At 47.4% G+C, this 26,768-nt stretch overlaps 12 protein-coding genes across 12 annotated transcripts; 5 read left to right on the forward strand and 7 right to left on the reverse strand.

Annotated features, from left to right (window-relative positions):
* Positions 1–1,427: 1,427 nt before the first annotated feature.
* On the reverse strand, positions 1,428–2,734 carry N7489_003346 (uncharacterized protein; the record flags this gene model as incomplete). Its single annotated transcript, XM_056709101.1, has 4 exons — positions 1,428–1,845; positions 1,916–2,289; positions 2,346–2,465; positions 2,552–2,734. 4 exons carry the CDS (start codon positions 2,732–2,734, stop codon positions 1,428–1,430), a joined length of 1,095 nt encoding a protein of 364 aa, XP_056573403.1.
* A 2,096-nt stretch (positions 2,735–4,830) lies between these two features.
* N7489_003347 (uncharacterized protein) lies at positions 4,831–5,179 on the reverse strand (the record flags this gene model as incomplete). The annotated part of the gene is made up of 2 exons (XM_056709102.1): positions 4,831–4,965; positions 5,081–5,179. The coding sequence occupies 2 exons, from the start codon at positions 5,177–5,179 to the stop codon at positions 4,831–4,833; spliced, it is 234 nt and encodes a 77-aa protein (XP_056573404.1).
* A 1,711-nt stretch (positions 5,180–6,890) lies between these two features.
* N7489_003348 (uncharacterized protein) lies at positions 6,891–8,258 on the reverse strand (the record flags this gene model as incomplete). The annotated part of the gene is made up of 1 exon (XM_056709103.1): positions 6,891–8,258. One exon carries the CDS (start codon positions 8,256–8,258, stop codon positions 6,891–6,893), a length of 1,368 nt encoding a protein of 455 aa, XP_056573405.1.
* A 1,242-nt stretch (positions 8,259–9,500) lies between these two features.
* On the reverse strand, positions 9,501–10,115 carry N7489_003349 (uncharacterized protein; the record flags this gene model as incomplete). Its single annotated transcript, XM_056709104.1, has 1 exon — positions 9,501–10,115. The coding sequence occupies one exon, from the start codon at positions 10,113–10,115 to the stop codon at positions 9,501–9,503; it is 615 nt and encodes a 204-aa protein (XP_056573406.1).
* Positions 10,116–10,621: 506 nt separating this feature from the next.
* N7489_003350 (uncharacterized protein) lies at positions 10,622–11,822 on the forward strand (the record flags this gene model as incomplete). The annotated part of the gene is made up of 2 exons (XM_056709105.1): positions 10,622–11,583; positions 11,639–11,822. 2 exons carry the CDS (start codon positions 10,622–10,624, stop codon positions 11,820–11,822), a joined length of 1,146 nt encoding a protein of 381 aa, XP_056573407.1.
* Positions 11,823–13,150: 1,328 nt separating this feature from the next.
* On the forward strand, positions 13,151–16,313 carry N7489_003351 (uncharacterized protein; the record flags this gene model as incomplete). Its single annotated transcript, XM_056709106.1, has 2 exons — positions 13,151–13,271; positions 13,507–16,313. The coding sequence occupies 2 exons, from the start codon at positions 13,151–13,153 to the stop codon at positions 16,311–16,313; spliced, it is 2,928 nt and encodes a 975-aa protein (XP_056573408.1).
* Positions 16,314–16,713: 400 nt separating this feature from the next.
* N7489_003352 (uncharacterized protein) lies at positions 16,714–18,616 on the reverse strand (the record flags this gene model as incomplete). The annotated part of the gene is made up of 2 exons (XM_056709107.1): positions 16,714–18,324; positions 18,383–18,616. The coding sequence occupies 2 exons, from the start codon at positions 18,614–18,616 to the stop codon at positions 16,714–16,716; spliced, it is 1,845 nt and encodes a 614-aa protein (XP_056573409.1).
* A 192-nt stretch (positions 18,617–18,808) lies between these two features.
* Positions 18,809–19,500, forward strand: N7489_003353 (HD domain-containing protein; the record flags this gene model as incomplete). Its single annotated transcript, XM_056709108.1, has 2 exons — positions 18,809–18,845; positions 18,896–19,500. The coding sequence occupies 2 exons, from the start codon at positions 18,809–18,811 to the stop codon at positions 19,498–19,500; spliced, it is 642 nt and encodes a 213-aa protein (XP_056573410.1).
* A 603-nt stretch (positions 19,501–20,103) lies between these two features.
* Positions 20,104–20,839, reverse strand: N7489_003354 (HIT family protein; the record flags this gene model as incomplete). The annotated part of the gene is made up of 2 exons (XM_056709109.1): positions 20,104–20,643; positions 20,777–20,839. The coding sequence occupies 2 exons, from the start codon at positions 20,837–20,839 to the stop codon at positions 20,104–20,106; spliced, it is 603 nt and encodes a 200-aa protein (XP_056573411.1).
* A 322-nt stretch (positions 20,840–21,161) lies between these two features.
* N7489_003355 (uncharacterized protein) lies at positions 21,162–22,076 on the forward strand (the record flags this gene model as incomplete). Its single annotated transcript, XM_056709110.1, has 1 exon — positions 21,162–22,076. One exon carries the CDS (start codon positions 21,162–21,164, stop codon positions 22,074–22,076), a length of 915 nt encoding a protein of 304 aa, XP_056573412.1.
* Positions 22,077–22,931: 855 nt separating this feature from the next.
* Positions 22,932–24,730, reverse strand: N7489_003356 (Mob1 family protein; the record flags this gene model as incomplete). The annotated part of the gene is made up of 2 exons (XM_056709111.1): positions 22,932–24,458; positions 24,506–24,730. The coding sequence occupies 2 exons, from the start codon at positions 24,728–24,730 to the stop codon at positions 22,932–22,934; spliced, it is 1,752 nt and encodes a 583-aa protein (XP_056573413.1).
* Positions 24,731–25,025: 295 nt separating this feature from the next.
* On the forward strand, positions 25,026–26,453 carry N7489_003357 (CobW family GTP-binding protein; the record flags this gene model as incomplete). Its single annotated transcript, XM_056709112.1, has 5 exons — positions 25,026–25,149; positions 25,202–25,285; positions 25,341–25,352; positions 25,409–26,016; positions 26,088–26,453. 5 exons carry the CDS (start codon positions 25,026–25,028, stop codon positions 26,451–26,453), a joined length of 1,194 nt encoding a protein of 397 aa, XP_056573414.1.
* Positions 26,454–26,768: the final 315 nt, after the last annotated feature.

Genomic DNA, 26,768 nt, shown 5'->3' on the forward strand with positions numbered 1-26,768 from the left:
ATTGGCCTAGTGGTAAGGCATCCGTTTCCGGTGCGGGAGATCGTAGGTTCGAATCCTGCATTGGTCGTTATCTTTTTGTTGTTCTATCTGTCTACATTATTTATTATATTTATATACGTACATCTTCTCTATATAATAATAGGTTCGATAGATAGGTAGTAGATATGTCTTTTTTTTTCCAACCGGGGTGCGACCTTCGTCAAAGACGTCCTTTGAGGCCTTTTCCCTCGCTCCCATCCATCCATCCATCTCTCACATATCCATTCGTTCATACAAGAAAGAAATGTTTATCTAGAAGCGTCTATTTATCCATTGTTGAGAAATAAACTGGTTCATCGGTTAATTTATGCCTCGTAGTCACTACGCACACATGTTACATACATGTACGTCTATCCCAGGTGTTCAAATTCACTCGCCTAAGATATAGTTCCTGTCTCTATTAAATAAAGCAGCTCGCTCTAATTAGGAAATTAACACGTCAGATCGGTTTGGTTTATATGATCTTCTTTAACAATTCGATCCAGCCCATAACTATGTACTAGTAGGTGTTTCCATTTTCACCCTTATATGTCTGTTTGTATCGGTGTCGCTGCCTCGAATGGTGATGGCATGCATGGCTTGTGACCTAACTAACCACACGTGATTCTAACTCAGCCCACCTTGTCACGAACCAGTCAGTCAGTCAATCAGAGGATAGCCAACAATCAACCAATAGTAACTAACAAAAGTGTAAAAATATATCCCCTACTGTCTGTCTATGGGAGAGGAAAGCAAAAAGTTGACGACCAATGCAGGATTCGAACCTACGATCTCCCGCACCGGAAACGGATGCCTTACCACTAGGCCAATTGGCCAACCACCATGAGTTGGGATGAAAAATAAAGGCGGCTGGCATATATAAGTTAAGAGCTCAATCCCCAAATTGAGAGTATGTACCTGATCATGTCCACATGTGATTTATGCTCTGTTTATGCCTTCGTACGTTTATTGAACAAACTACCAAATAAGAAAATATACATATATACATACTTTTCCCGTTCGGTAGAATAATGCAAAGGAGGAAACGGGGTTATTCTAACATATTCAAGTGCGTAGGAATATCGTCATACTTGAGATATATACTTCCTTGCGAGTACGAATTTGGCACCGACTTTTATATATACCAATTTTATATTCAATACGTTTGACACATAGATCTCCCGATAAAGCAACAAAAAAGTACCTAGATGGATGTACTGGAATAAGCAAAAGCGCAACCTATATACGTCCACCGCGTGGTCGATACTCAGGCGAGGACATTTTTTTTTTACCGGTCTTCGGGGAAGTAGATAACAAAATGGACTTAATCTATCTCAGGTACCAGACCCTAAGTCTATATGTATGTAATTCAGTCGAAACAAGCCACGAATTTCTCGATGTAAAAACCCTCAGGCCTGCCGCACGGGTGATCTATCAAGTCTTGCCGAACCCCGCGACGAATGAATCTCCCAATGAGAAGTGACCTGAATATTCCCTGGAGCAAGATAACCCATCTTCGTCATGAAAGGCTGCGTAAGAGTGACCAGAGGCATTTCTGGTTCCTCCAAACCCCTACCCGAAAGAACCGTCGTCTTCCAATACTTCGCAAAGGTTGGATCACATATAGACGTGTGGACTGGAGATGGAGACGCCGACATACCAAATATCCGTTGGATGGCCGGCTCTAAGGTCGGGAGACAGGCAACAATTATCCCCAGAAGAGGCACGATGCATGAAAGTATCGACTTCCTGGCAGAGCTGTGGGTTGGATCTTCTGGGTCAAGGTCGAACTCGGTTTTCATGCGGATAGCAATAATGGCAACGATACTGGAAAATTGGTTAGCCATTGGGTCTGTACTATATATTGCTTGAATACGATAATGGGTTGGTTACTCACGCCAGCCCTAGCACTTGGATACACATCAGTGAAATCTTCCTAGTCTTCGATAAAGGCATGCCCCATATCAGGGGAGTAGGGAGAATAGTAACGAAGAAGCTGACAATTGCCTCACTCGCATTGACACCGATATGCAGCATTTTGCGATCACCACAATGACCCGGGGTGTCGGCATGCCATATTCTCTTCGGTGGGGTACAGAAAAACGCAGTTGAGAGTAAGCCCGCAATCCAGAGAGACGAGCATAAACCCATCATTACATATGATAACAAGATCATAGTGCTCTGACCGAAGTTGTGCACATAATAGTTGAGAATTGACAACTGGACCAAGGCGACCACCGTGACCCAGAGGAGATCACCCGCATATGTAAGCTGATGGTGGGTTTAGCCCAAGAAACACACGACGTAGATGCCAAACTGTGACTTACCTCATTGAATTGGACAAGAACCTGGGAGCCTCCGACCTGGGCTACTTCCGTGGAATGCAGCCCCATTCCACAGAGCACGACCATGAGGATTTCCACCACGTAGCGACCGACCACAAAGAACTAGTTTTCCTAGTCAGCCCTGTCGAGATATTGCGGGGAACCAACCGCGCCACATATCAAAAGGACAACGAAATAGATAGCCCTACCGTCGCAAATATAATCAACATGTCATTCAATTTCAGCGAGATCCACTGCAACCGTCGCGCCCATAGCCGCAGGCCGACAGAAAGAAAGACAATAGTCAAAAGAACCGACTGAACAGCAATATCTGTCTTTCCCAAGGTATTATGACCAAGGGTATGAACGAGTGTGGCTGAGGAAGACGCCATGAGTGAGGAAGTGACGCCGAAGAACCTCTTCAGAAGGAAGGATTTTGTTTTCGGGAGCTTTTTTTGACAACATCCGCAAAATATGAACAATCAGACATGAGAATATTGGGGCCTAAGTACATAGCGCACGAGGGCGGGGGCAATTCCCTCAAGATCAATGCCCAAGGACAATTACAGCATTTACATACTACGACGAGTAAGATCGCCAGATTGCGAGCAAGGGCCTCCTGGAGACTTGGTCTCTGTCACAATCGCAGAACGTGGCAAAGTTTCCGGGATCTTGATCTGATTATGGCTATTGAGGTTTCTTTTCGAAGATCTAGATGCAATGGCACTACCTAAATTAGTTCTACCTTAGTCTCGAATCTCGGTTCATCTACATGTGATAATAATGCGCGTGGGAGGTCCTCGCAAGGATTTGATATTTTGACGTTGCAGATCTCGAAACGGAGTCCCCCAATTTATCTCTAACGTCTGCGTTTCATGTTCCGAGACTAAAACAGCCATCTCATCATACTTAACCCCCACTCGACCTTGCCGTGCCGCAAATACGAGTCACCATTCACTGTCCTTTTCTTTTTTATGATCCTGTCGGCTTTATAAATCCTATTGGGGCTGTGACTAAATGGTCTTTAAAAAGTCTCTTTGCGTGTTTCCCGTCTATGCAAATTGTTCATATACAACATAGATCCCCAACCCCAAATTTTACGATTTGAGTGGGCCTACTTCGAACTTTATGTATTTTTTCCTGTCCACTTTGCTCAACAATTGGTATTATTTGAACTTTCTCGAAGCATAATCTAGTGAGAAATACACCCCGTAGTATATTAAGATTCAAAACAAGCTCAAGGTTAAACCTTATGGAAATTTTAGGGTAACCTAGAAACTTTAAGACAACACAACAAGTAGATATATTCCTCCACAGCGAATCGCTTATAGGCTTCGAGTTCTTACTCACAGCTTATAGGCTTACGACAAAGCCGTCGGCCTAACCCTTATAACTTATATAACGATAAGAATAAATGTGGCGCCCCCCCTAGTGCTAACTAAAGGTAGCTATAGACGGACTTATAGAGCTCCGATAGTTGTTTTAGGTAGTCGGTCTAGTGTTCTAACCGTATAGGGCAATATTTCCCGGTAGGAAGGGGTATTATCCCTATAGTCGAACGAGATAGTATATCGGCTTTCAACGGTCGAGAGAGTAGGTTATAGGAATAGCATAAGAATTCCACGAAATTAGTCGATCGGGTGCGCGCTTTAGCTTATTCCCGTTTCTCTTTCTCTTATCTGCCCTCATCTTCTGCCTACTTCCGCCTCTCCTACTCCCGTAGATAGAGAGATTTGTAATCTAGAGAGCTATTAGTTAGCGGCTATCGACTTAGTTAGAAAAGGGAAGCGGGTAGCTAGAGATAATCGCGCCAGGTCCTAACCAGTGGACGATCCAAAAAGCTTACGTCAGCAGACCGCGGCTTATAGCAGAGGTATTTTCCCAGAAATGATATATCTACTCAAGTCTTATAAAAAGGTAAGGCCAGCCACCCTAGAATTATCATTTATAGTACGTAATAAAAAGGAGCTTTACTTCTACGCTTATAATTCCTCTAGTTAGTAGTAAGGCTCGATCAATCGAATATAACCAGTCGCTTTAAAGCGTCGTCGACCTTAAACTTCCCCCTAAGCAATTAAGCTCGGAAGACGAAGGGTCTATCGAGATAATAAGAGAAAGTAAACGCGGGCGTTAAAGTAGCGACTATCGTCTAAGCTCTTTATCTAATGACTCGGAAGGGTGAACTACCTTAAACTTATATCGCCTAAAATAAGAGGGTTAAAAATGAGAGGCTTATATACCTTTTCTCCTTAAGTTTTATTCAATATAGATAGGTACGCTACAGTTAATTATAAAGGTCGACTAGGTGACAAGATAGATGGACTATCTATAAGCGATTGATAGTGTCTTAAATAATTCAACATAGACCCAATCGTGACTTAGTCTGTAACTAGTAGGTGTTCTAGTGAATTTCTAGGTTATCGTACAATAAGTATCCGTTAATAAGATTATTCACTACGTCTTAATCTATTAGTAGGTTTTGGATCCCCTAAATCAACCGTGATATCTCCTCCGGTGTTCCAAAGCGTAGCTTTATAACCATTCGGTAAAGGGCGACACGAAAGTTTAATAACTCAGCTATATAAGCTTTGCGTCTCCGATCACCGGCTGGATTATAGAAGCACTAGCGAGTTTCGATCGTACAATTTATATATAGGGTCGTACCAGAACACTACACTAAGTTAGCTCTATCTAACCTTAGACTTTCTTTTCTAACACTTAGTATAGGCCAGAGAAACTCGCCGAAGTTTTGTCGGCGACTCGGTTTCTAGATACCGCATACTCGGTCCCTTTTTACTAGGCAGGAGCTCGCCGCGTAGAACATTATTCTTCGACATTGTAGGATAAGACGAAGAGGTTTGGACCTAAGAATAGCTTCGATGAAAATTTAGTGAGAATTGTAAGGGCCTAGGGTTTAGGGGAGTCAATCACTCTTTTTATTCTCCTTTCACATCCCTAGTCGCAATTCTCTTTGTTTGCTAGAAAATTATCTATAGCAAACAAATATCCCAGCCATAAGACCCACCTCCGGGAATCACGCCGTAATCCGATTGGTAAATCAGACGGAAGTATCGGCTCTCATTGGCTACAAGCGATAGAACATCCTAGAGCCCCGCATGATACTAAGCTAGGTCGGTCTGCTCAACGCAACAAGTATTTTTTATGAAGTTGACAGGTGCAACAATGACACCCGAATTACCACCTACTTCAGGCAAAACAAGACAGGGTCTACGATCTATTCCATGGTGTATTGTATCGATTGTCACCTTGTTAAGCCAGACGCGGAGGTGAAATTCACAGATGGGACGAATCAACCAGGAATAAAGCTCGGCTTGTGGACTATGAGACCGTTGAGATGGCTAGAATATTTCCGCTTTGGGGTTCTCCTTTGTAAATTGTACGTAGTGTGGCTGCAATCGTTACTAAATGGATCTATATGGCCGTCATTCTCTTCTTCGAAAGAGGTACTGAAAGGGGGTGTCGTAATAATATTCTAATCGATAGGGCGGGCGAACTAATTTCGGATTAGTATCTTCAACCGTATTTGTTCCAACTCTCGCCCAAATTGCAGGCCGGACCAGCGCCCTGCCTTTGCTGTGCGGTCAAAATCATTTTATCTCACAATTGCAAACGGTTCGATCAAATTCTACTCTTCCGAATCGAGAGGACATGCTTTCGGAAGAGTAGAATTTGACGCTCACGTTCGAAGGCCATGGACAACCTCAGCATGCCTCCGCAAGTGCATCTCGTGCAGGACGGACAAATCGCAGAAATTACACGTCCGGTCGGTCAAATGGGATTTCCTGAAATGCCTCTTCACTCCATTATAGTCGGAGTATGTCTTGGGGCATTGGAAGCATGCGAATGTTTGCTCTGCATTCGGGATATGTTCCCGGCCAGTGGTGCGTTCATTCTCCCACGACGTGGTCGGCGGCGTGTCAGGTTTTATCTTTCGAGCTGGCGGAGAGGGAACTACATCGTCATTGTCGGACGGTGCAGAGCGCTTCCGTCGTCCCCGAAGGGGCCCACCCTCCTGAAAGCCGCAGTATTGTATTCCAGCAGCAACTAGATGAAAATGAGACCCGGGAATTTCATGGAATTTAGAGACCATACCTTCATTAGCTTCCAACTTTGTTGACTCGACGAAATTCGAAACATGAGAATGCCAATCTTTCAACAAAGATTTACCCTCTTTTAAAAAAGTACTCGGTTCGAGGCATTCCAGAATAATTTGGCCGAGAGCCTGGACGTCTTCATGATAATTGTCGGTGCAGCACAAGGGCTTCTGATGACCGTTATATTTCTTGCAACTTCGACTAAGCTTGCAGCCGCCTTTGTCCCGGTTGAAGTGCGACATACAGGAATTTCACTTTCTGGAGCTCGAAGCACCTGGCTTGGTTATGTCCAATGTAAATACTACTTATCCCACATCCACTAGTACTGCCTTTTATAGATGAGGAAGGAAAACGAATAGTAACATCCTTCTACATAATCTAGCAAATCGTCTTGATTACATACAAAAGAGTCAAATTGATCTATTAGACTAGCTCATTCATCAAGAACAACCATTCCCAGCCGCCGAGCAACCGCACTCATATCCACGCCACGCACAATATCCGTATTATCAGAAAGAACCTCCGAATCATTGACCTTACTACAATGATTCTTGTAGAAGTAAACTCCGTTCTCAGAGACAAATTTTGCGCGATCAAGAACGACTGTGAACGTGCCAGATTCGTACGGTAACCAGTTGTACAGATATTTTTCAGGGCCACGAGGAGTAACTCGTTTTGCAGCTGGGGGCTGATCCTCTTCTGAGAGGATATTGTGAAGGGCGCCAATAGGGAAAGGGCTTTCCTGGCTTTCTTGATTTTGCTGGGATAAACTTTCAAGAACTTCATTTTGGGCGGGGCCGATGGCCGACCAGGAATTGGACTTTGGAATGAAGAATTTAAGGGTGAGGGTTTTATTGGCCGGAAGGTGGGAGAGGACAGACGCTGTGAAGAGACGCGCTGTGCTTTCGAGGAGAGAGAAACCTGCCGTGTCGCGTATATGATAGAGAAAAGATGTGTGGATAACGTATTGAATGTTAGAGGTTTTGCCCTTAGGAGTATTGGTGACTGTAATAATGTCGGCTTCTCTAGAAATCTGGAATGCCGGACTAAGAGAAAAGCCACTAACCGAGGTTTCTTGGCCGAGCTGGTCACGAATCTGCTCTTCTGTTAGTATATCTTGGCTAGGAGGTTCGCCCTCATCAATATCTAAGGCATATCGCTGATCGGCATAAGAAGAGACGTTAAGGAACAAATCGAGGATTATTATCTGGCCGATGTCTATTTGCTCCGTAACACGCTCGATGGATAGTTCAAATGCCTCTGACCTGAGGTCTTCATTGTCCTCGGGTGAATGTTGCGCTAAGTTAGCATCAGCGCGTGTGCTAGAAAATGTGCGGTTGAAGTAAAGTAAATCCGGGCCTTCGCCGATCTCCTTAGCCTCCTCGGAGTCCTCTATATTGCCCACTCGATAACTGTGCGATCGCACTAGAACGCAAAATCCAATATTGGATAGGCGATTGGGACGATTCCATCGCGCAATCAGTGGAAGAGGATTTTCGACTCCTGACCGATGTTGCTGCTTGCGACGCGCGATTTCCATGCGATTATGCTCAATGCAGGCAAAGCCATCGGGCGGGCGGTATGAGTAAATTTCGAACAAAGGCTTCACTTCGTCATCCGAGAACGTCTGCATGAGGTATTCTCGGAGCTCTTCGTGGTCGTCGTCCAAGGGAACAAGACTGTAGACCTGAATGGGAGTTTCCAGATCGGGGTCTGTCTCGTATTCTGGCGAGACATACTGCTCGAGCACGACAGGATGACCCAAATGGTCCGTGTAGGTGCGCACTTGCTGCCAATCCATCTCAGATCTTGCAACTGGGGCTATGGTTGGTGCAAATGAGCAGCGACCTTTGATGAGGAAAACAGGTTTGAAAGAGACTACTGAAGTAAACGTGGGGAGCGACGGGCTTAAATGGAGGGGAGGGGTGTTACGTAAGCAGGGAGAAGATCGACACTTAGGGCTAATCGACCAAGTAAGTTGAGCATCCGGGCATGATGAGAGGAGGTACGTAGGTAGTATGGAGGAGAGAATGTGCAAGTGTGTACTAGTAGATTAAATGTGGTACTACTGGTAGGTGGAAATCTTAATATACTGAGAGAGACATAAAGTCAGGTGACTGCCCAGTAGCATGCCCTACTAGTATGAACAGCAACAAAATCAATTCTTTAATAGAATATATATGGATATAGGCAACAAGGATCGAGTTCTCGAGCCAATCAATGATTTATACAAAAATTGGAGAGGTTTCTAGGAAAGAGATGTCAACCTGTATGTGGGCGGCTTGAGGCCAGCTTTAAGCTGGAAAAGGACCACGTGCACGTGGTCCTGTCAACCATCCATTCATGGAACCCTGGGAACTTCCATGTTTGTTCCATCGTTGGAATTGTGCCTTAACCTTGCGAAATCATAGGATGAGAGCAAGATACGGTAAAATATTGATGTGTATACCGAATTAGATATGTACAGTAGGCCGAAACCCGTGGACGTTCGCCAAATGGAGGATTGTGTAATGTCCAGGTCATAGATATCACTCTACATACAAAGCCATAACCTAAAATCCATCGGTTTACTTCTATACCTCTTACTTCCTCGCCCGTAGAAAACTCTCACATTCCCAAGCCTAATAACTAACTGATTTAACTAGGCCTATTGCTAGATAAGGTAAAAGGTTAACCTGAACTTGGGGTACTGGTGCAAGCTCTGCGAAAATCGGGTCTTGGCTCTCCTGCCGAAGCAAGACTAGCGTCCAGCTGAATGCAGTTGGATAATATTCATGCCATCTTCTGCATAAGAATCACACCAAGCTGCTTCATGTACGAAGATTCAAGTCAGATTATATTCAGTCACTTTTTGTTGATCACTTTCTGTCACATAGGGGGAGGGTGAAGAATCGGGAATTTTATAGTGCAAGAAAATAAAAAAATATTACAACAGTGAATTATCGAAACACCTATAGGGCTTCTTCATATACGGGTTCGCTATATACGGGTTCGCTATATACAGGGGTTACTGTAAGTGAACATCAGTATTGCTCCCCACGTATTATCTGGACATCCGCAAGCCCTGAATTGTGCCAGTAAACATATTGCCGGCACCAGTGTTGTTGTACTGTTGTCCGGTACTGGTGTTGATATTCTGATACCCATTTCCTGAGTTGTTGAAAGAATACGACGCCTTGTTTTCCGGCAATGACGCACTCATCGCCACAAAAGAGCTCAGAGCTTTACCGAGCTCCTCAACTTCCGCGCCCCTTATAGCCGCAAGCTGGCTAATGTTCGAGATTCGAATCGCATGCGTAAGTATTTCCTTCATCAGATCTTCCAATCGGTCCCCCCGCGCAACTCTCCGGTACTGTTCAGCTGCATTTGAACTTCCGACCACACCTGAGAAGATCTCATTCACCCGAAGAGCGTTACTCTCGCAAATTTCCATAGTGCGAATGGCTGATCGAGGCAGGTCCTCCGCTGTCGTATTTGCATCAAGATGATGCTTGCATTTTTCGAAGTACACCAGGAGGGATGGGATGCGCTTGGCTGCTTCGCGAAATATAGCGGGGATGTTTCCCACATTTGGATCACCGCTGTTTCTCTCTGCCTTTTTGAGGGAGTTGATAGTGTCACCCAAAATGTGACTGAGTGTAGGGTTCGCAGACGACATTATGGAGGCTACTAAAGTAGGTAATTTGTAGTGCAGAGACTTTGAGGTGGGAGGATGGGATATAATCTGTACTTATAGAAGTACTAGTCCTATGAAAGACACAAGTACTCGCATGAGATGGGAGATGTCCTAGTACTTGATGCCCCGTCGGTAAGCTCTATGGAGGTCGCCCAGACTTGCAAGACTCATGCATTGTCCCGTGGCATTCCTGCAACAAGCCATAAACGTTTCTCTTTTGCGTGAACATCCGAAGTGGGCAGATTCCAACCAATAGACTAGAGGCAATATGCAAGTATGACTTGGCAAGAGACTAGTGCATTGCATTTGAAGGGAAGTTCCCCTCTTCCCAATTAATTCGGTTCTATTCCAGTCTAGCCAAACACAAACAATCGCATCTTTTCTTTGCATCAAGGTTGGGACCTTACGCCTGAAGCCAGAAATTCAGTTTACTCTAAAACTTTGCGACAAGACACTTTAGACGTATATTTTACGCCTCGCATTCAAGGATGTCTGAACTTGGCCACCGTCCCTGGTTCAACAAGTCCTCAAAAGTTCCTCGAGTCGAGCCACCGAGCGGCGACCACGTTGGGTCCAAACTGCAATTCAGTGTCGAGGCTAGCGAGGGGTCGCAGAATCCGCCGTCAGCCCCTCTATTTCCGGATGGTGTTGAAGTGTTATACGAGTGTCCTAAGGCAGCATTTGATATCTGCTTTATCCACGGTTTGACTGGAGATCGACGAACTACCTGGACCGCTCCAAAAAGTACCTGGACTGCAAATAAACAGCCAGCTCCATGGCCACAGGAGCTTTTCCCTGCTGAAATCACCACTCGAGCTCGTATATTGACTTATGGCTATGATGCCTATGTTTTGCGAAAGTCCGTCGCATCATCAAATCGGCTGAGGGACCACGCTACGAATCTCCTGAATAATCTGACGACAGATCGAGCCTCTTGCAACGCATCATCAAGGCCTTTGATTTTTATTGCACATAGCCTAGGCGGTCTTGTCTGCAAGATGGCCATACTCCTTTCCCGAAATAACCCGGACACCCATCTCCGAGAACTCTTTACTTCCACAAAGGGTGTCATATTCATGGGAACACCTCATAAAGGCTCGTGGATAGCTGACTGGTCCAAAATCCCTGCCAAAGCTTTGGGGATTATGAAGTCTACCAATAAGGGTTTGTTGACGGTGCTGGAGACTGAGAATCAATTGATCCAGTCCCTCCAGCTTGATTTCATGAGCATGTTGCGTGGATCTGGGAATCTCAAAGTGACGTGCTTCTACGAGGAGCTGCCTCTGCCTATGGTGGGACAAGTGGTGTGCAAGGAATCGGCAACCCTAGATGGGTATAACTCCATCGGGATCCACGCCAACCATAGTGCCATGGTAAAATTTGCTTCCAAGGAGGATAATGGATACAAAAGCTTGCTCGGCGAACTTCAGAGATGGATGGATGGAAACGGGTATGTCGCATAGTGGGCTGGTGTACTTTCTAAACATGCTAACTAAAGTGCCCAGTACCGGAACAGATGAAAACAAAGAACTGACAGTTGGCAACTCGCCTTTCGTGTTTAACAATTATGGGGCCGGTTTGATAAATACGAACAATGGTTCAGCTGTTCAATATAACTCCTTTGGCAGCGGTAATATGTTCAATGGCCCCATCTATGGCTTGCAGCTTCCTTCACGACGACCCCATTAATCATATTGACTTTTGAAAGCTCTTTCTGTCCGTTAACATTATTGATCTTTGAGAGTCTAGCCTTGTTGTTGGAAGCTTAGACTGTTGCTAGACCATTAGAAAAGAATTCAGCAGCAATTATGCTTATACATTTTGCATAGACAGTGAAGTAGATCCCATTTGAGCGTGCTGAGATACTTTGGATGTGACCTTGGAGTTGGAAGCCGTTTGTTAAGAAGCTATGTAGAAGGAGACTCTGCGTCGAATGCAAAACCGGGATACATAATTGGAGAGGGGGAGGAGAGAGGAAAGGATATGGACCGGTACTCGGGGAGTGACATGTCCCGTCAAAGTGCAGCTGAAAAGAGATCGACAGCGGGACAGGTAATAGTGATATTGAGTTGTTTTGCGGGTTCAGTGGCTCGACGGCGGCTAATAGTCACTTATCCGGGAAAATCAGTCATGTTGATCCGGTTGGTCCTTTGGTAACTCGAAGGTTTCCTTTTGAGCGGCAAGAGAGGGAGTCAAGTACCAACAATAGGAGCTGAAGTTAGAGACTTGAGCTTCAACAAGGTTTTGACTCATCAACCCATGTATAATGAGAGGACCGTGTTGCTTCATTCGTCACTGAGTCAATGCGACTGTGTGATGTGTGATTGTGGCGGACAACATGCAGGGATCGCTGTGTTTGATTGCTTATTTGGGTTGACATGGACAATTTCATGGGAATGTCAAGAGACAAGGCTCTGATCACGGATCCTTTTAGGTACTATTGTCATTTTGGCTTCCCGAGGGCACCCTGTTTGGCAGCTTGCTGATAAATAACCTCTTGCTCTAACCGCCTGTGTTGACACTCTGTCCGTAACTGCTGATTGTGGGCGCTAACCGTATATTGAGTCCAAAGCCATGGAATCTATCTTTAGAAGTTAGTTTGTTCTGTACAGCGGTCAGTTGAGATCACAAGAGCGCCAAAGTTGCAGGATAGCAAGACACCCGGGTGAAGGCAGCAGACTAGACTGTTTCATGTTACCAGGAAGATAAGAAGTCATAACCGCTGCAGTCGTTTGGGACAGGGGAAAAAAGCAAAGACGGGGTCTAAGGCGAGACGCCAGCCATGTTGACGTATGTCTATTTAAAGTCCTGTTTTGGATTCAATCTATTCGATGTGCATTTGCCATGACTAGCGTGCTATGACCACCTTCATAGGCGCTTACGCTATGTTATACTATGTATAGAATGTCCCTATACAATGAGTCCCAGCCGTTAAAACCCAGAAACCATCACCTATATTATTACTATTATTATTATTATCCTGCTATGTCCTAGGATTCTGTTGTCTTGCGGCAATAATGGACCAACCAACATTCACTGGCGCTTTCAACAATTATGGCCACGGAGTGCAGAACGTCAACAATGGCAAAAGCCAATACAACAACAACTCTAACGGGACACAGTACAATGATTGCACAGGTAACGAGACCGCAATAAAAGCTAGAGGCAACGCCACTTCTAACTAATAATTGCAGTCAATATATCCGGCAGATATAAAAACTATAAAAACCCCAAGCTTAAACAAAAAGAAAGTGAGTAAGCCCTTTCCATACAGTGCAACGAGATATTGATACTTTCTAGACCAAAAAAAGATGGACAACGGTTCGCACTGCCCTGATTGCCTAGTCAGGAAGAAAATCACTAATTGCAATAGCAGAAATCCTTCGATCACTAGCATTTCCCGAGATGCTCACACGGCGTGAAGGCATCCGAAGACGCCACGCAAATACCTGTCAGTGGATTTTGGAACTCGAAGAGTACAAGTCCTGGATGGACCGCTCTCAGGCTTTGCTGTGGATCAAAGGCAAGCCAGGAGCAGGCAAATCGACGCTGATGGAGTTTCTATACAACGAGCTAAAGGGACCGCAAGGCATGGGTCTGGGCACTCAACTCGAATTTTTCTTTACTGCTCGTGGCACCGAGTTGCAACGCACACCCCTAGGGATGCTCAGGTCCTTGCTCAACCAGCTCTTTCTCTGCGATGCGACCGTGCGTCCTTTGGTGCGTGCAGCATATATGGAGCAACGGGTTAAGTTTGGTGGCGAGCACAGCTGGGAATGGCCACAGAAGCTGCTAGAGGATTTGCTAGCAAAGGCAATCCTAACGTCGGCGGCTCACCAGCAAGTGACTCTTTTCGTGGATGCCCTGGACGAGACTGGCGAGACTTTTGCCCAGCAGCTACTTGATTATCTCCACCAGCTCAATTGTTCTGGGCATCGCGCACGGGTTACCCTGAAAATATGCTTCTCGTGCCGGCACTATCCGATTGTGAACAGTGACGAGACCATTGAGATAACGGTCGAGCATCATAATTTCAGGGACATTGCCTCCTACATCACGGACAAATTTCCTCGCCGAGTTCATGACCAAGAGGAATGGCAGAGGCTGGCAAACGTACTGATCAAGCAGGCAAATGGCGTGTTTCAATGGGTGCATATCATCATGCCGACCATCCAGCAGAAAATTCTTCGTCGCCATTCGCCTAAAGATATCCGTAAATGGTCGCGTACGGTGCCCAGCGAGCTTGAAGAAATGTACCTGGACACACTGGAACGTGTCATGACAATTGAAAATCCGCAAGAAGTGTTCTTGTTCTTTCAGTGGCTATGCGCGGCCGAGCGACCCCTTAGCAAAACAGAAATGCGGTATGCCTTGTCGACGAAAGATGCCACAATACAGCCAAGCCAGCCATGGGAGCAGATAGACGAATTTATCAAGGACGACGAGGATATGGATGTCAAGATCCAAGCGCTTTCTGGTGGACTGGCCGAAATAGGCTTCTACCGCGAGGATACTGCCATACTGGTCGTCCATCAAACAGTCCATGATTTTTTGCGCAACAAGGGACTCCTTCACCTCAGGTCAAAGGTTGTCGATAAAAGCGCACCAACCATTGACAGCAAAGAAATGATTCTTCAATGCCATGCGACGCTCTACCAATCATGTTTGGTCTATTTTATCAGAGAGGCTCTTCCCGAACATGAGAAAGGCAAGGGTTTTTCGCAGGTACCATTTCTTTTTTATGCAACCATGAATCTTTTTGTGCATGCAGAAAAGGCTGGATCCTCTCGAAGGACCGTCAACCTTTTCAGTCAGGCAGAAATGCACAAATGCCCTCATTCACATGTGCTACATGACGAAGTGCAAACTCTGCGGGATCTTCTTGACCGATGGCTCAATATCTCAAAGATGGCCAGGGTAGTCAATCAGTACCTGGGATGGATTGACCGAGAAGAGTATTACCGAGATGGAAGGATAGGAGACCGAAAAGAGCATCACCGATACGGAACAACGCTGTTCCATATGGCAGCAGCTGCGAACATGGTCGATGTTTTGGATTATCTGATCCGAAACAATGAGGATATCGATCAGACAGATATAGGGGAGCAGTCGGCTTTCCACTTAGCGGCGCGTCACGGTCATATTAAAGTGGCTGAAATGCTCAAGAAGAAGGGGGCAGACTATGACAGAAAGAGTAACCCCGGAGGGACGCCGCTAGAGGAAGCAGCAGAACATGGACAAGCGGAATTCGTCGAATGGCTTCTCAACAACGGATTTACCATCGAGACAAGATCAAGAAAAGCCGGAAGCGCTTTGCTGGCCGCTTCATTAAGCCGCCGTAGAGATACGGTGAATTTCCTGATCCGAGCCGGGGCCGATGTCAACACACAGGGTGGTAGATACGGTAACGCCCTACAGGCCGCTGCATCGACGGGGAGCGCCGAGTTGGTGTGGATACTAATCACGGCCGGGGCCGAGATCAATACCCAAGGTGGTGAATACGGCAATGCCCTACAGGCCGCTTCATGGGCAGGGAGCGCCGAGGTGGTGCGGATACTAATCAAGGCCGGGGCCAAGGTCAATGCCCAGGGTGGTAAATACGGCAATGCCCTGCAGGCCGCTGCATCGATGCGGCGCGGTGATGTGATGCAGCTGTTAATCGACGCTGAGGCCGATGTCAACGCCCAGGGTGGTATCCATGGCAGCGCCCTACAGGCCGCTGTAGGCAGGGAGGACGTTGAGTTGGTGCAAATGCTACTTGACGCTGGGGCCGGTATCAATATCCAGGGTGGTGAATATGGAAACGCCCTACAGATCGCTGCATGGCTGGGGAGCGCCGAGTTGGTGCGGATCCTAATCAAGGCCGGGGCGGATGTCAATACCCAGGGTGGTAAATTCGGAAACGCCCTGAAGGCCGCTGCAGCAGGGCAAGGGGACACCGGCGTTGTTCAGATACTACTCAAAGCCGGGGCCAAGATCATTACCCATGGTGGTGAATATGGCAACGCCATGCAGGCCGCTGCATCCAAGGGGGACGCCGAGATGGTGCGGCAGCTGCTCAACGCCGGGGACCTGATACCTACTCCTATAAAGAAGCCAGAAATGACCATGAGAAAGCGGGGTCTTGAACAGATTATCATGAGTCTGGCTGGCGATAGAGTGTTGTGGTCAGCGAACTAGATTATACATACCTAGGTTCATATGCGTGTTGGTCTCTTACTCGGGTAGTTTTTCAGATCTCTCTTTGCCCCTTCCTTGTCTTATTTTAGTTACTTGTCATAACTCCCCCCTCAGTAGTATAGGACAGCTAGGGGTGATAGGACGAAAAAGATTCATTTCATCGAAGAAATCCATTGCGAAAAGGCCTCGGGAGGCGAAAAATAGGAAAGAGGGAAAAGAGAAGCACCTTAGGCCAACAGTGATTCTGACCTTCTTCTAGATAATTGCTCAATTTACATGCCGTCTATCTCACCCAATTGCGGCAAATTAAACCCTCCATAAGAGTTTAGCATATATAGAAAAGTCCCTCCTTGTAGGGAAAACCTGGGTATGTATGGATGCATATGTATAATTTGACAAGCTAGCTCCTCAATCGCGGAGCAGCCAAAGGCGAATCAACATCCCACTCACAACCTTCACTCTCATCCCCATCCTCATAATCCAATTCAAAACTCTCATCTTCAAAAGAGGGGCTGACATGCACAGCCGGCGACGAAATAGGACTAAGCGCCACACGCGGTCGCGACTTAAACACACTTGCGTACTCAGCATCTTCCTCAAAGAGCTGATCGTGTGGCGTCGAAGCACGCGAGACTTCATCCCTTGAACGAGCTGAGTGCGCGGAGGTTTTCCGCGGCGTCACAAACTGGTTGACTGGGAATGACGGGCGGGATCTGCGGCGGGGGCGTGGTTCTTCATGCGCCACGGGTGGGAGGAGTGACATTGACCTTCGTGTGCGCTCGGCTAAGGTGCGAGTGCGCTTGCTAGGTTCTGGGGCTAGTTCCTCGTCTGGTGAGGGGCAGTCTGGGGAGAGCCGGACAATTGGTTGCGAGGGTTGGATATGCTCCGGTTCTGGATGTGGCTTGGGCTTGAGGCTGGGCTCTGGATGGAACTCTGGAGGTTCCAAGTCTGGTGGATGACCTGGGGTATTGTAGTCTTCTGCCACTGTTGATGGCGAGTTGGCAATCTCTAATGAGCTTCTGAACTGTAATTTGCTGCTCGTTTTGACATCCGGTGTCAAAACTGCAGACGGCTTGGCGCGGGATTTGCCGTTGATACGGGCTAGGGCCTCATTTACAGATGACAGGAGATATTTCTCTGGCCCTTTCAAAGTCCGCCCACAATCCCCGGGCTGGCGAACCGCTTTGGATATACTAGCAACTGTGAGAGACTGGTGATCTCGGAATAACACGCGTGGTCCTCTAGGCGAGGGTGTGTCCATTCCGTCGGTTCCTTTGTCCTTTGACAGGGACTTGTTGTATTCATGCCACCTGTGTAGTCGACTTCGTTGAAGGAGCACACGAGCCTCCAAATCAAGGATCAGGTCCTGCTTCAACCCACTGCTGAAATCATCCACATTCGAGTCCTTTACCCGCATCCATGCCGTTGAGAAAGGGAGTTCAAGAAAAGAATCAGTGCTGCTTTGTGATCCGCCTCCGAGCAATGCATTGGCCCATTCCTCGCTGCCTAGCCAATTTGTTTGTAACTCACGCACCAAGCTCTCAGAGTCGCTCCGCATATCATACACGTGATCGCCTGATCCTTGATTCGCGCGCTCGGTCAGTTCAACCTTTTTATCATCTAGAAGTTGTGAGAACCGATCATACGCCTCTCTAACTCGGGCATGGCGTTCTCCCGCAGAACAGAGAGATACTTGTTGGGCAAGAATGAGCGGCAGGAGATTCTGATAGTCGGTTGGGGTCATGGCCGTCGCAGTCGAAAGTCTCATGGCAGGATTCCGAAGCACCTCGTCCGCGGACACCGCCACAACTTTACGGAGAACGGCGGTGGAGAAGCCAGCGAGCATCTCCTCGAATTTATCGCCCTTACAATCATCCAGCATGGTTTTGCGGAGCACAATTTCCCTTCCCAGATCGCCGTTCTTCTTCAATTCACCCAGACACCGAAACAAGGCCGCGCGGAGGTTGACAGACTGTAAAGGCTCTAACGGGGGGAAGAAGGGCCGGAGTTTCTGCATGGAATATCAGCAAAGTTCGGAAATCTGAAAGTTAGTGATTAAGAAATTGTACATTGTGGGCGCTCTCTGGGTCCCAAATCGTGTAGAGGTGATACAGGGCCCATTCCATCAGTCGGATTCTGTGTCGTTGGTTCTGTGATGTCAGGTTCAAGGTGCGGAGAGATATACCGGGCCAATCCTCGCGTTGATCCAGATGCAATAGCGTTAGGTTGCGAATAAACACATCCAAATGCGAGGGACCCGACCAGTCCAGAGGTTTCGGCCGAACAGGCCTTGTTGCAGCCATCCTGTGTCGAACGGGACTTTGGTAAACAGGCGGCGGTTCCGCAGTAAACATTGATAAGGGAGGTTTGCACTGTTTGCAGCGCCTATCAGTCCCCCGTTCGTTGTAGTTTGTTTTTTCTCCCCTCATTTTATTATCTCTGTGTTGTGTTTCTTTCTTTTCCTCAGTCAGTCTCTCCCTCTAAGGACATCAGCCATGGTTACTGACAACTCTATGTGGACCCCCGAGACTGGTAAGCCTGGAATTCCTCTTCTTAGACCCCCGCAATACTGAGACCTGTAGTGCTCTCTACGCTCCCCCACCCCCCAGATGAGAACTCTACCTCACCCGTTCCCTTCTTCCACTTGATCGAGCGTCTTAAGACCACCAAGCGTGAGGGCTGGCGCCGCTTTGGCATCAATGGCGAGTCGATCTCTGACCATATGTACCGCATGTCGATCATGACGATGATGGCCCCGCCGTCCCTAGCAACTAAGATCAACATCCCGCACTGCACAAAGATGGCCCTGATCCACGACATGGCCGAGGCGCTTGTCGGCGATATCACTCCAGTTGACCACCACATCACCAAGGCCGAGAAGGCTCGTCGCGAGGCCTCCGTTATGGACTACATCACCAGTACCCTCCTCGGCAAGGTCCCCGGAGGCATCTTTTCGGGCGGGGAAATCAAGAAAGTGTTTGAGGAATACGAGAAGGACGAAACCCTTGAGGCCCACTTTGTGCATGATATCGACAAGATGGAGCTGCTGTTGCAGATGGTTGAGTATGAGCGCTCAAACGAGGTTGATCTCACCGAGTTCACCCACGTTGCCTCGCGCATCCGGTTGCCCGAGATTCAAGCGTGGGCTGCGGAGGTCATCCAAGAAAGAAAGAAGAAAGAGGCATAAATATGCATGAAGTTTGCGCGTGATTGCAGGAAATGGGTGATTGGGGAGTCTCGCATGCATTGGGCTTATCGTTTAAGAGACCCATTGCATTTTCGGCGTTTGTTTCTCCATTTTTATCTCTGCGTTTCATTCCCCTTCGGGTACTTTAGATACCATAGAGGACGAGTTACGAGAACACATGATTTCTATAAAGTCTTAGGCGTAGTATAACTCTCATTCCCACTATACTTGTTATCCGGTGAGTACATATCGCTCTGCCTACATAGGCAACTTCAAGTTCTCAGCTTTCCCAAGTAACACGCAGCGTCAAATTTCAAACCTAATAAGAATACGGTAACGAGCCCATTCTCCGGTCCGAACTATATACGATCGAGAGAAAGATGCCCTAACCGAGCTATCTGACGGTCGTGTCAGCACAGATTTCAGAACCAATATTAAAGCTCAAATCCGAGCTCTATAACAACAGGATAACGAGCATGAAGAATTCAGCTTGCGGCGTCCAGCTCGCAACTCAGCCTATTTTACAGGTAAACTGTCATATCCGCTTCTATTAGCATATGTATACAATTGCTCCGGACCTTCACATGCAAGGCATAAAGCAAATTAATCAAGAGGCTCGTTCTCCATCTCCCGTGCCAACATTTCAGCCTCGGTTCTCATATCCTCTTCATCGCGAGGCTTGCGCGCGTCATTATCCACAACCGGGAATCTAGACCTCCTCCCCGAATTCGCAGTACTTCCATTCCCAACCTCAATTGACTGATCACCCTCTTCCGTAGAAACGGCATTTTTAAATGCTTTTCCCAAATCCCCTTCGTCCCCATCAAGCAAGTCATAAATCGCATCCATGCCACCAGCATGATCTAGGTCCGCCGCTTTGCGCGGGATGATATGCGCATGGACATGCGGCACGCTCTGGCCGGCGTGAGCGCCGTCTTGAATGGCGATGTTCAAGCTAGTGGCACCGTATACGCGCTCGACCATACGGCCCACACGCCGCACCGTTAGGAAGAGGTCGCTTGTTTCAGCGGGGGTGAGGTCTGTGACACGGGGGACAACACGTCGTGGGGAGACTAGGACGTGGCCTGGGAGGATTGGTTTCAGGTTTACCAAGGCGAAGGTTAGGGGGGTTGTGTGGAAGACCTGGGGTTTAGTAGCGAGTTGTTAGTTAGGTCGGTGTGCTAACTATGGTTACTATGTTTATGGCTGGTTCTGTGCTATAATGTGGTTGGTGTTGGTTGAGGAGACTGGGGGTTGTTTGGGTCAGGATACTTACCTGTGGTGTAACAATGAAGGAGCCAAAGTAGATAGGCGCTGTGGCGCCTTTGAGAGCTGACATTTCGGAGTTGGATATCTATTGGATATCGAGGTAAATTTGGAAATCTAAGGTGATGTCGCGCGATATGTCGATAAGCCCTTATCAGATCTATAGACGCCCTTCACCGCCTTCCGTAGTTCCCCGCCGTCGTTAGGAATATCATCCTCTTTCCATTTCAAGGTTCTCCTATAACAAATGGTGGCACGTCCAAACGTCTATCTAAGGAGAAACAGGATCAAAATTTAATCCTTCCCCTTGAAAAATTTACATATCGTGAATTTGACCAATACGTTCGCCATACACCTGATTTTCGTCAAGAATAGTTCTTGACGCTGAGATTACAATGCACCTAGATCACAAGATCCCTTGGAATACAGTGTCATCGCACTTTGCCTTCATAAAGGAAAAGGACGACCCATGCATACGCAAAAACGATCTCATCATCCATGATCGCTTCGCTAATCGTGAATCCGCCGAATTTAAATATTTCACGCGGTCTCTTATCTCCACTATCGAGGAGTTCTCAACCACAGAGCGAGCTAAATACCCATGTCCTACCGCTCTACCAACTTCTGGCCCTCTATATGACTCGTCTATTCTACCTACCATTGAAGGGAAGTACCAGCTTGGACCACACCACACTAGCTCCGCGATATCAAATCCACTATGTGAGGAGTTTCAAAATATCGACTACTGGATCAACAAAGCCCCCTATAGCACCTCTACTGCATATCTAGCCGATGCAGTAAAGATGCTTATTATCTCGAATGAGATGCTCGCTCTCTTACGTCTCGCAAACCACGAGAAAGTCCCACTAGAAGACCTAATCCATCTAGGCTGTGGTCATAGCTTTGGTGTGGTGCATGTTGCTGATGTGGCTCTGGAGATTTATATGCTGCTTAATATCGCTGCTTCTGTCAAAGCCAATGCGAAACCAGGATCTGTGAATGCTACGGGTTATCTAGCGGAGACGCGGCCGTTTAGAAGTTTCGTCAATTGGGGATTGGCCGACTTTGATTTTCCAGCTCAGAATATACCACATCGGTTGTTTTGGAATGCGAAGGGTATACACGATGGTTCCTCATCCTGGGATGGTTCCTTATCGTGGGACTCATCGTGGGACCCATTAAGCCTTCAAAGTGATAATGAGAGGAGGGAGATGAAGGAGTATCTGAAGATGTGCTTTGAGTTGTTGTATCGATACGACCTTTTCATAAGGGAGATCGGGGGGATCCTGACTGGAATAAGAGGATTCTAGGGATACTGAGTCAGTGGGGGGCAAGGTCTATTACTATGGGCGCGACAGGGTTCTGTTTCATTTGATCTCTATTCTCACCATTTGCGCAAATGATAAACTGCGCACCGTGAATGCACTGTGAAAAATAGGCCAGTTTGGTTCCTTCCGGAAACAACTGAGCTTTCCCCGGACTTTCTGCTATCTAGACTAGCAATGGGAAAATCAAAATCAGCCTCCGACCGCTCCCACTACATCGAACTCACCCTTCCGATGCTAATCTGATACAATGTCTCGTCGCAGATGGTGGTTTAGACGCCGACCTTGGCCATAGTGACGATATGTAACCCTCTGTATACTGCTAGAGAAGGCCGAAAGATTATCTCATGTGGAGAAAAGTGACTCAATACCCCGTTTCGGGTCTTTATGAAAGATAGTGACTGATATTCTCTCACTGCTTTTGACGCTTAGAACTCACGTTGTAGCGGGGAAGACCACGCCATATGGATCGAAGTGGCAAAGCATTAGATTATTGTCTTGAGGTGAGACCCTAGAGACCTAGTCCATTAAATATACTGAGGTGTTTGGTCTGACCATGTCATTGCTTTGGCTTTTTGATACAGGGTGATGGGGTTTGCTCTTGTACATTTTTTGTTTGATCCATGAACATGTCGAGCAAGCATGCTAGAATGGGTATCATTGACATTGGCCATAAACAATATCCTGAACTATATTACAAAGAAAGTATTTGATAGCTAAAGAATTGCAACTCATCGCTGATTGTAAGGGTAACAGCAAAGGGAAACACGAATAATACATACAAAGAGTCAATTATCATCAGTGTGAGATTGGCGGGAAAGGTTCGAGAGGGTGCTGATATCAAGCCTCCTTTTCCCCTGGCTCATGTTTGGTTTCAGGGGCAACGGGAGGCTCTTCCGCCACCTCAATCTCTGCTTGAGGCTCTTCAGTTGGGGTTGCCTCTTCGTAGGAAGTTGTATTTTCATCGCCTTCCGTAGCATATTTCTGGATGGGCGATTCTGTGTTTGTAGCCGAATCTTCGGATAAGGGCGTCTGCTCAATTTGCTCAACCTGCTCGCTCTTCTCCTGGTCTTCGGGAGTTTCAGATGTCTGCTCATAGGGTTCTTGCGGTGGCTGTTCCTGAGATTCCTCAACTGGCTTTTCGGGCGACTTTCCCACATCAGTAGGTGGCTCATTTGCGGCAGTAGGCTCCTCCTTGGTCCGTATTTCCAAAACAGAAACAGGCCGCGGTTCAGGTGATTGCTTCAGGGGCTCACGCAGCGCTGATGGTGTAACGTCCTCCAGATCCTCCGCATCCTCCGCGATAGTTGTAACCCGCGATCCGGTTGAAGGACTGTGCTTGTGGCGACGGGCGGTCGCGCCAGTGGCGAGCGCTGGGTCCTGACTCTCCACAGCGGTGCCGAGTGAATTATCATCATCCTTGCGTAGAATAGTGAAACGGTTGCTACTGTTGACAGGTTTTTCCTCGACTTCTTCCTTTCTCTTCTTGGCCTCTTGTCTCTTCTCAGCTGCTGCGACTTCATCCGGTCCTCCAGCCTTAATGGGAATCGTGTAGTCCGTGATAAGGTTGTAGTGAACGCAAACGGTCTTGAAAAAGACGTACAGACCGCCATGCTTTTCGACCTTGGAAAACACAGCAGGATGCCGGAACCATGCATGCGCGAAGAAGCGGTAAAGGCGGCGGAAGATATCATGCAAGGGGTTCGTGGTACTCTCATCATCTGGCAATCTAAGTCGGCTGGGGAATTTTTTCTTCGAGGTGAGAATGTTCATGGCCCAATCAAGAGTATGGCAGCAATAGTCAATAGCGCAGCAATATTTGGCTTTCGGGTGCCCGGCGCCCGCGCAAATATACTGCCAATCGTTGACTCGCATCTCAGGACAAGTTTGGACCGAGCAGGGCGGGCTCTCAGCGAAAAAGCCCTCGATCAGCCGATTAGCCTCTATAGTGAAGAAGCGACACAGCTCATATTTCCAAACCGTCTCATCGACTCCCTTTGGGGGTTTTGTCAGCTCATTCGCAACCTCACTCTCCGGCTTTCTTGGCTTTTTCGCAACCTCGATCTCTGGGCGTTCTGTCTGCTCTGTCGGGTCTGTCGCAACCTCGCTAGTCGGGTCCATCTTGTCAAATTCGCTGGGGTTCTGCTTATTGTACTCCTCCATAAGCGCATTGTACTCCTTCATAAGCACATCGTACTTGGGGTCCTCCTTGTCAGAAGCTTCGCGCTTGCGCTCATTGTACTCCTTCATAAGCTCGTCGTACTTCTCCATAAGCACATCGTACTTCTCCTTAAGTCGGGGGTACTGGGGCGCAAGCTTCTGGTACTGGGATTTGAGGTGTTCCTGAAGCTGGAATGGAGAATTAAGCTGATTTTATCAGTAAGGTCCAAAATAGCTAGCGGGGAGCAACTAACCTGTGAAAGGGGAATCACCGGCAGGCCCATGTTGGCAGATTTGGTCCCTGGCCGGATTCTACGCGTCGAGCCATCATTTTCTCCCATCGCAACACCAAGCAAGTCTGCATCATTGCCGAAGGATTCACCGACCGACGGCGACTGAGGCCCAATCTGAACCTCAGTAAAGGGAGGAGGGCTAGGAAGCCGCGGGGAGCTTGACGGAGAGACTCCCGCAGCAGTCATGACGGTAGTATAACTAGGGCGCTAGATGAAACGAGAAAAACCGAGAAACGAATAAAAGAGTGAATTATCCCTAGGCGCCCTGTTGAACTGTGTTAATGAAAGCAAAAGTCGAGTATCGAGAGCAAGCTTAGACGCTGAAGATAACAACCGTAAACATAACAACGGCTGACCGCCCGAGCCCTGTGCCCTAATGCCTATTTTGGGAAACAACGTCATCCGTAGCATCTACGGGCTTTCTGTTTCTCCAGACTCTGTGTTCTTCTGTATATTTACGCAACATTTATCTAAAACTAGGATGTCTGCCGATTTCGAAGATGAGGATGCTCCTCCGGAGCTTATCGATGTGTCTGCCATGCCAGCAGACCAAACATCGGTAGATGAAGAACCAACAACTCGAGTGCCCATCACGCTGGTTACTGGTATGATGAAAGAGTGCATATTGGTTTAACATGAGACTAATACACTGATCAGGATACCTGGGGGCGGGAAAAACGACCCTGTTGAACTATATCCTGACAGAGAAACACGGCAAGAAAATTGCCGTGATCATGAATGGTTCGTCTACTACACATGGCTACGAGATATGATATACATTGCTAATACATTTCAGAATTTGGAGACTGTAAGGCGTCCAACTGAAAGGACCAAAAACTTACATTCTAACGTGATATCACAAAGCGATGGATATCGAAAAACCAATGACCGTAAATCAGGGCGGCCAAGAAGTGACCGAATGGATGGAAGTCGGCAATGGCTGCATCTGCTGCTCCGTGAAAGACTCAGGCGTAATGGCCATCGAGTCATTGATGGAACGCCGCGGCACTTTCGATTACATCCTTCTAGAGACAACCGGTCTAGCCGACCCGGGCAACATCGCCCCGATCTTCTGGGTGGATGAAGGACTCGGCAGCTCTATCTACCTCGATGGGATTGTCACTCTTGTTGACGCAAAGAACATAACGCGCTTGTTGGATGAGCCGGCGCCTGAAGAAAAGGCCGAGTCGCACGACGTGCACCACGACCATGGTTCTGGCCCTGTTCTGTCTATGGCGCATATGCAGATCTCGCATGCAGATGTGGTGATTCTCAACAAAACGGATTTAGTAACGGACCAGGAGCTAGAGGCTGTGCGAGATCGTGTCGCCTCTATCAACAGCGTGGCTAAGATCCATGTGACGGATCATAGTCGGACGCCGCAGATTGAGGGCGTTGTGCTGGATTTGCATGCTTATGATCACTTGGCGGATTTGGACTTCAGTAAGAAGGGACACAGCCACATGGACCCGGTACGTTTATATTGTGTTTTGCTCCCGCTCGTTTCAAACAGGGAGTGATCTCGATTCTAACCTATAACCAGGCAATTTCCACCACTGCGATCGTTAGGCCTCCAATCCCCGCAGATAAAGTCGACTGCGTGGATGCCTGGCTGCGCTCTGTTTTGTGGGATACAACATTCCCTGCACCTGCGAAATCAGTCTCATCCGAGCCACACCCCGTAGACTTTGAGATTCACCGGTTAAAGGGTATACTGATCCTGAATGATGGCTCAAGCAGGATCATTCAAGCCGTACGGGATGTATTCGAGATTCGGGATGCGGAGCCCATAAGCACCGAGGATAAGTCTAAACCACTCCAGTGCAAGATTGTGCTGATTGGACGAGGACTAGGGTCAAGTGTAGAACCTTGGCAAGAGAGTTTTGAATCTTGTTTGGCTGCAAAATGAGGGGAATCCATTGTCTATGATCAAGCAAAGAGAAGTCATTGCTCCGTGGAAGGAGACATCAGGGCCTATTTACGGTTAGAGTGTGGAAGCCAGTCCTAGCCAAGAATTGCATTGCCACATAACGAAAAAAAAGGAGAAAAATAATACAGCCCTGTCAGACACGAAGAGGTATAAAAAGATCCCATCAATATACATCGACTTCCGGGTGAGAACACCAGAACGCAGAACGAGGGCCTCCGCTGAAGAGGAAACAGAAAAATCATAGAATAAACAGCAAGGAAATGAGGAAAAGAGACAGCATAAAACAGGTAGAGA

Source organism: Penicillium chrysogenum, assembly GCF_028827035.1.
Source record: "Penicillium chrysogenum strain IBT 35668 chromosome Unknown utg000001l_segment0_segment0, whole genome shotgun sequence".
In the NCBI taxonomy this organism is placed as follows: Eukaryota; Fungi; Ascomycota; class Eurotiomycetes; order Eurotiales; family Aspergillaceae; genus Penicillium; species Penicillium chrysogenum.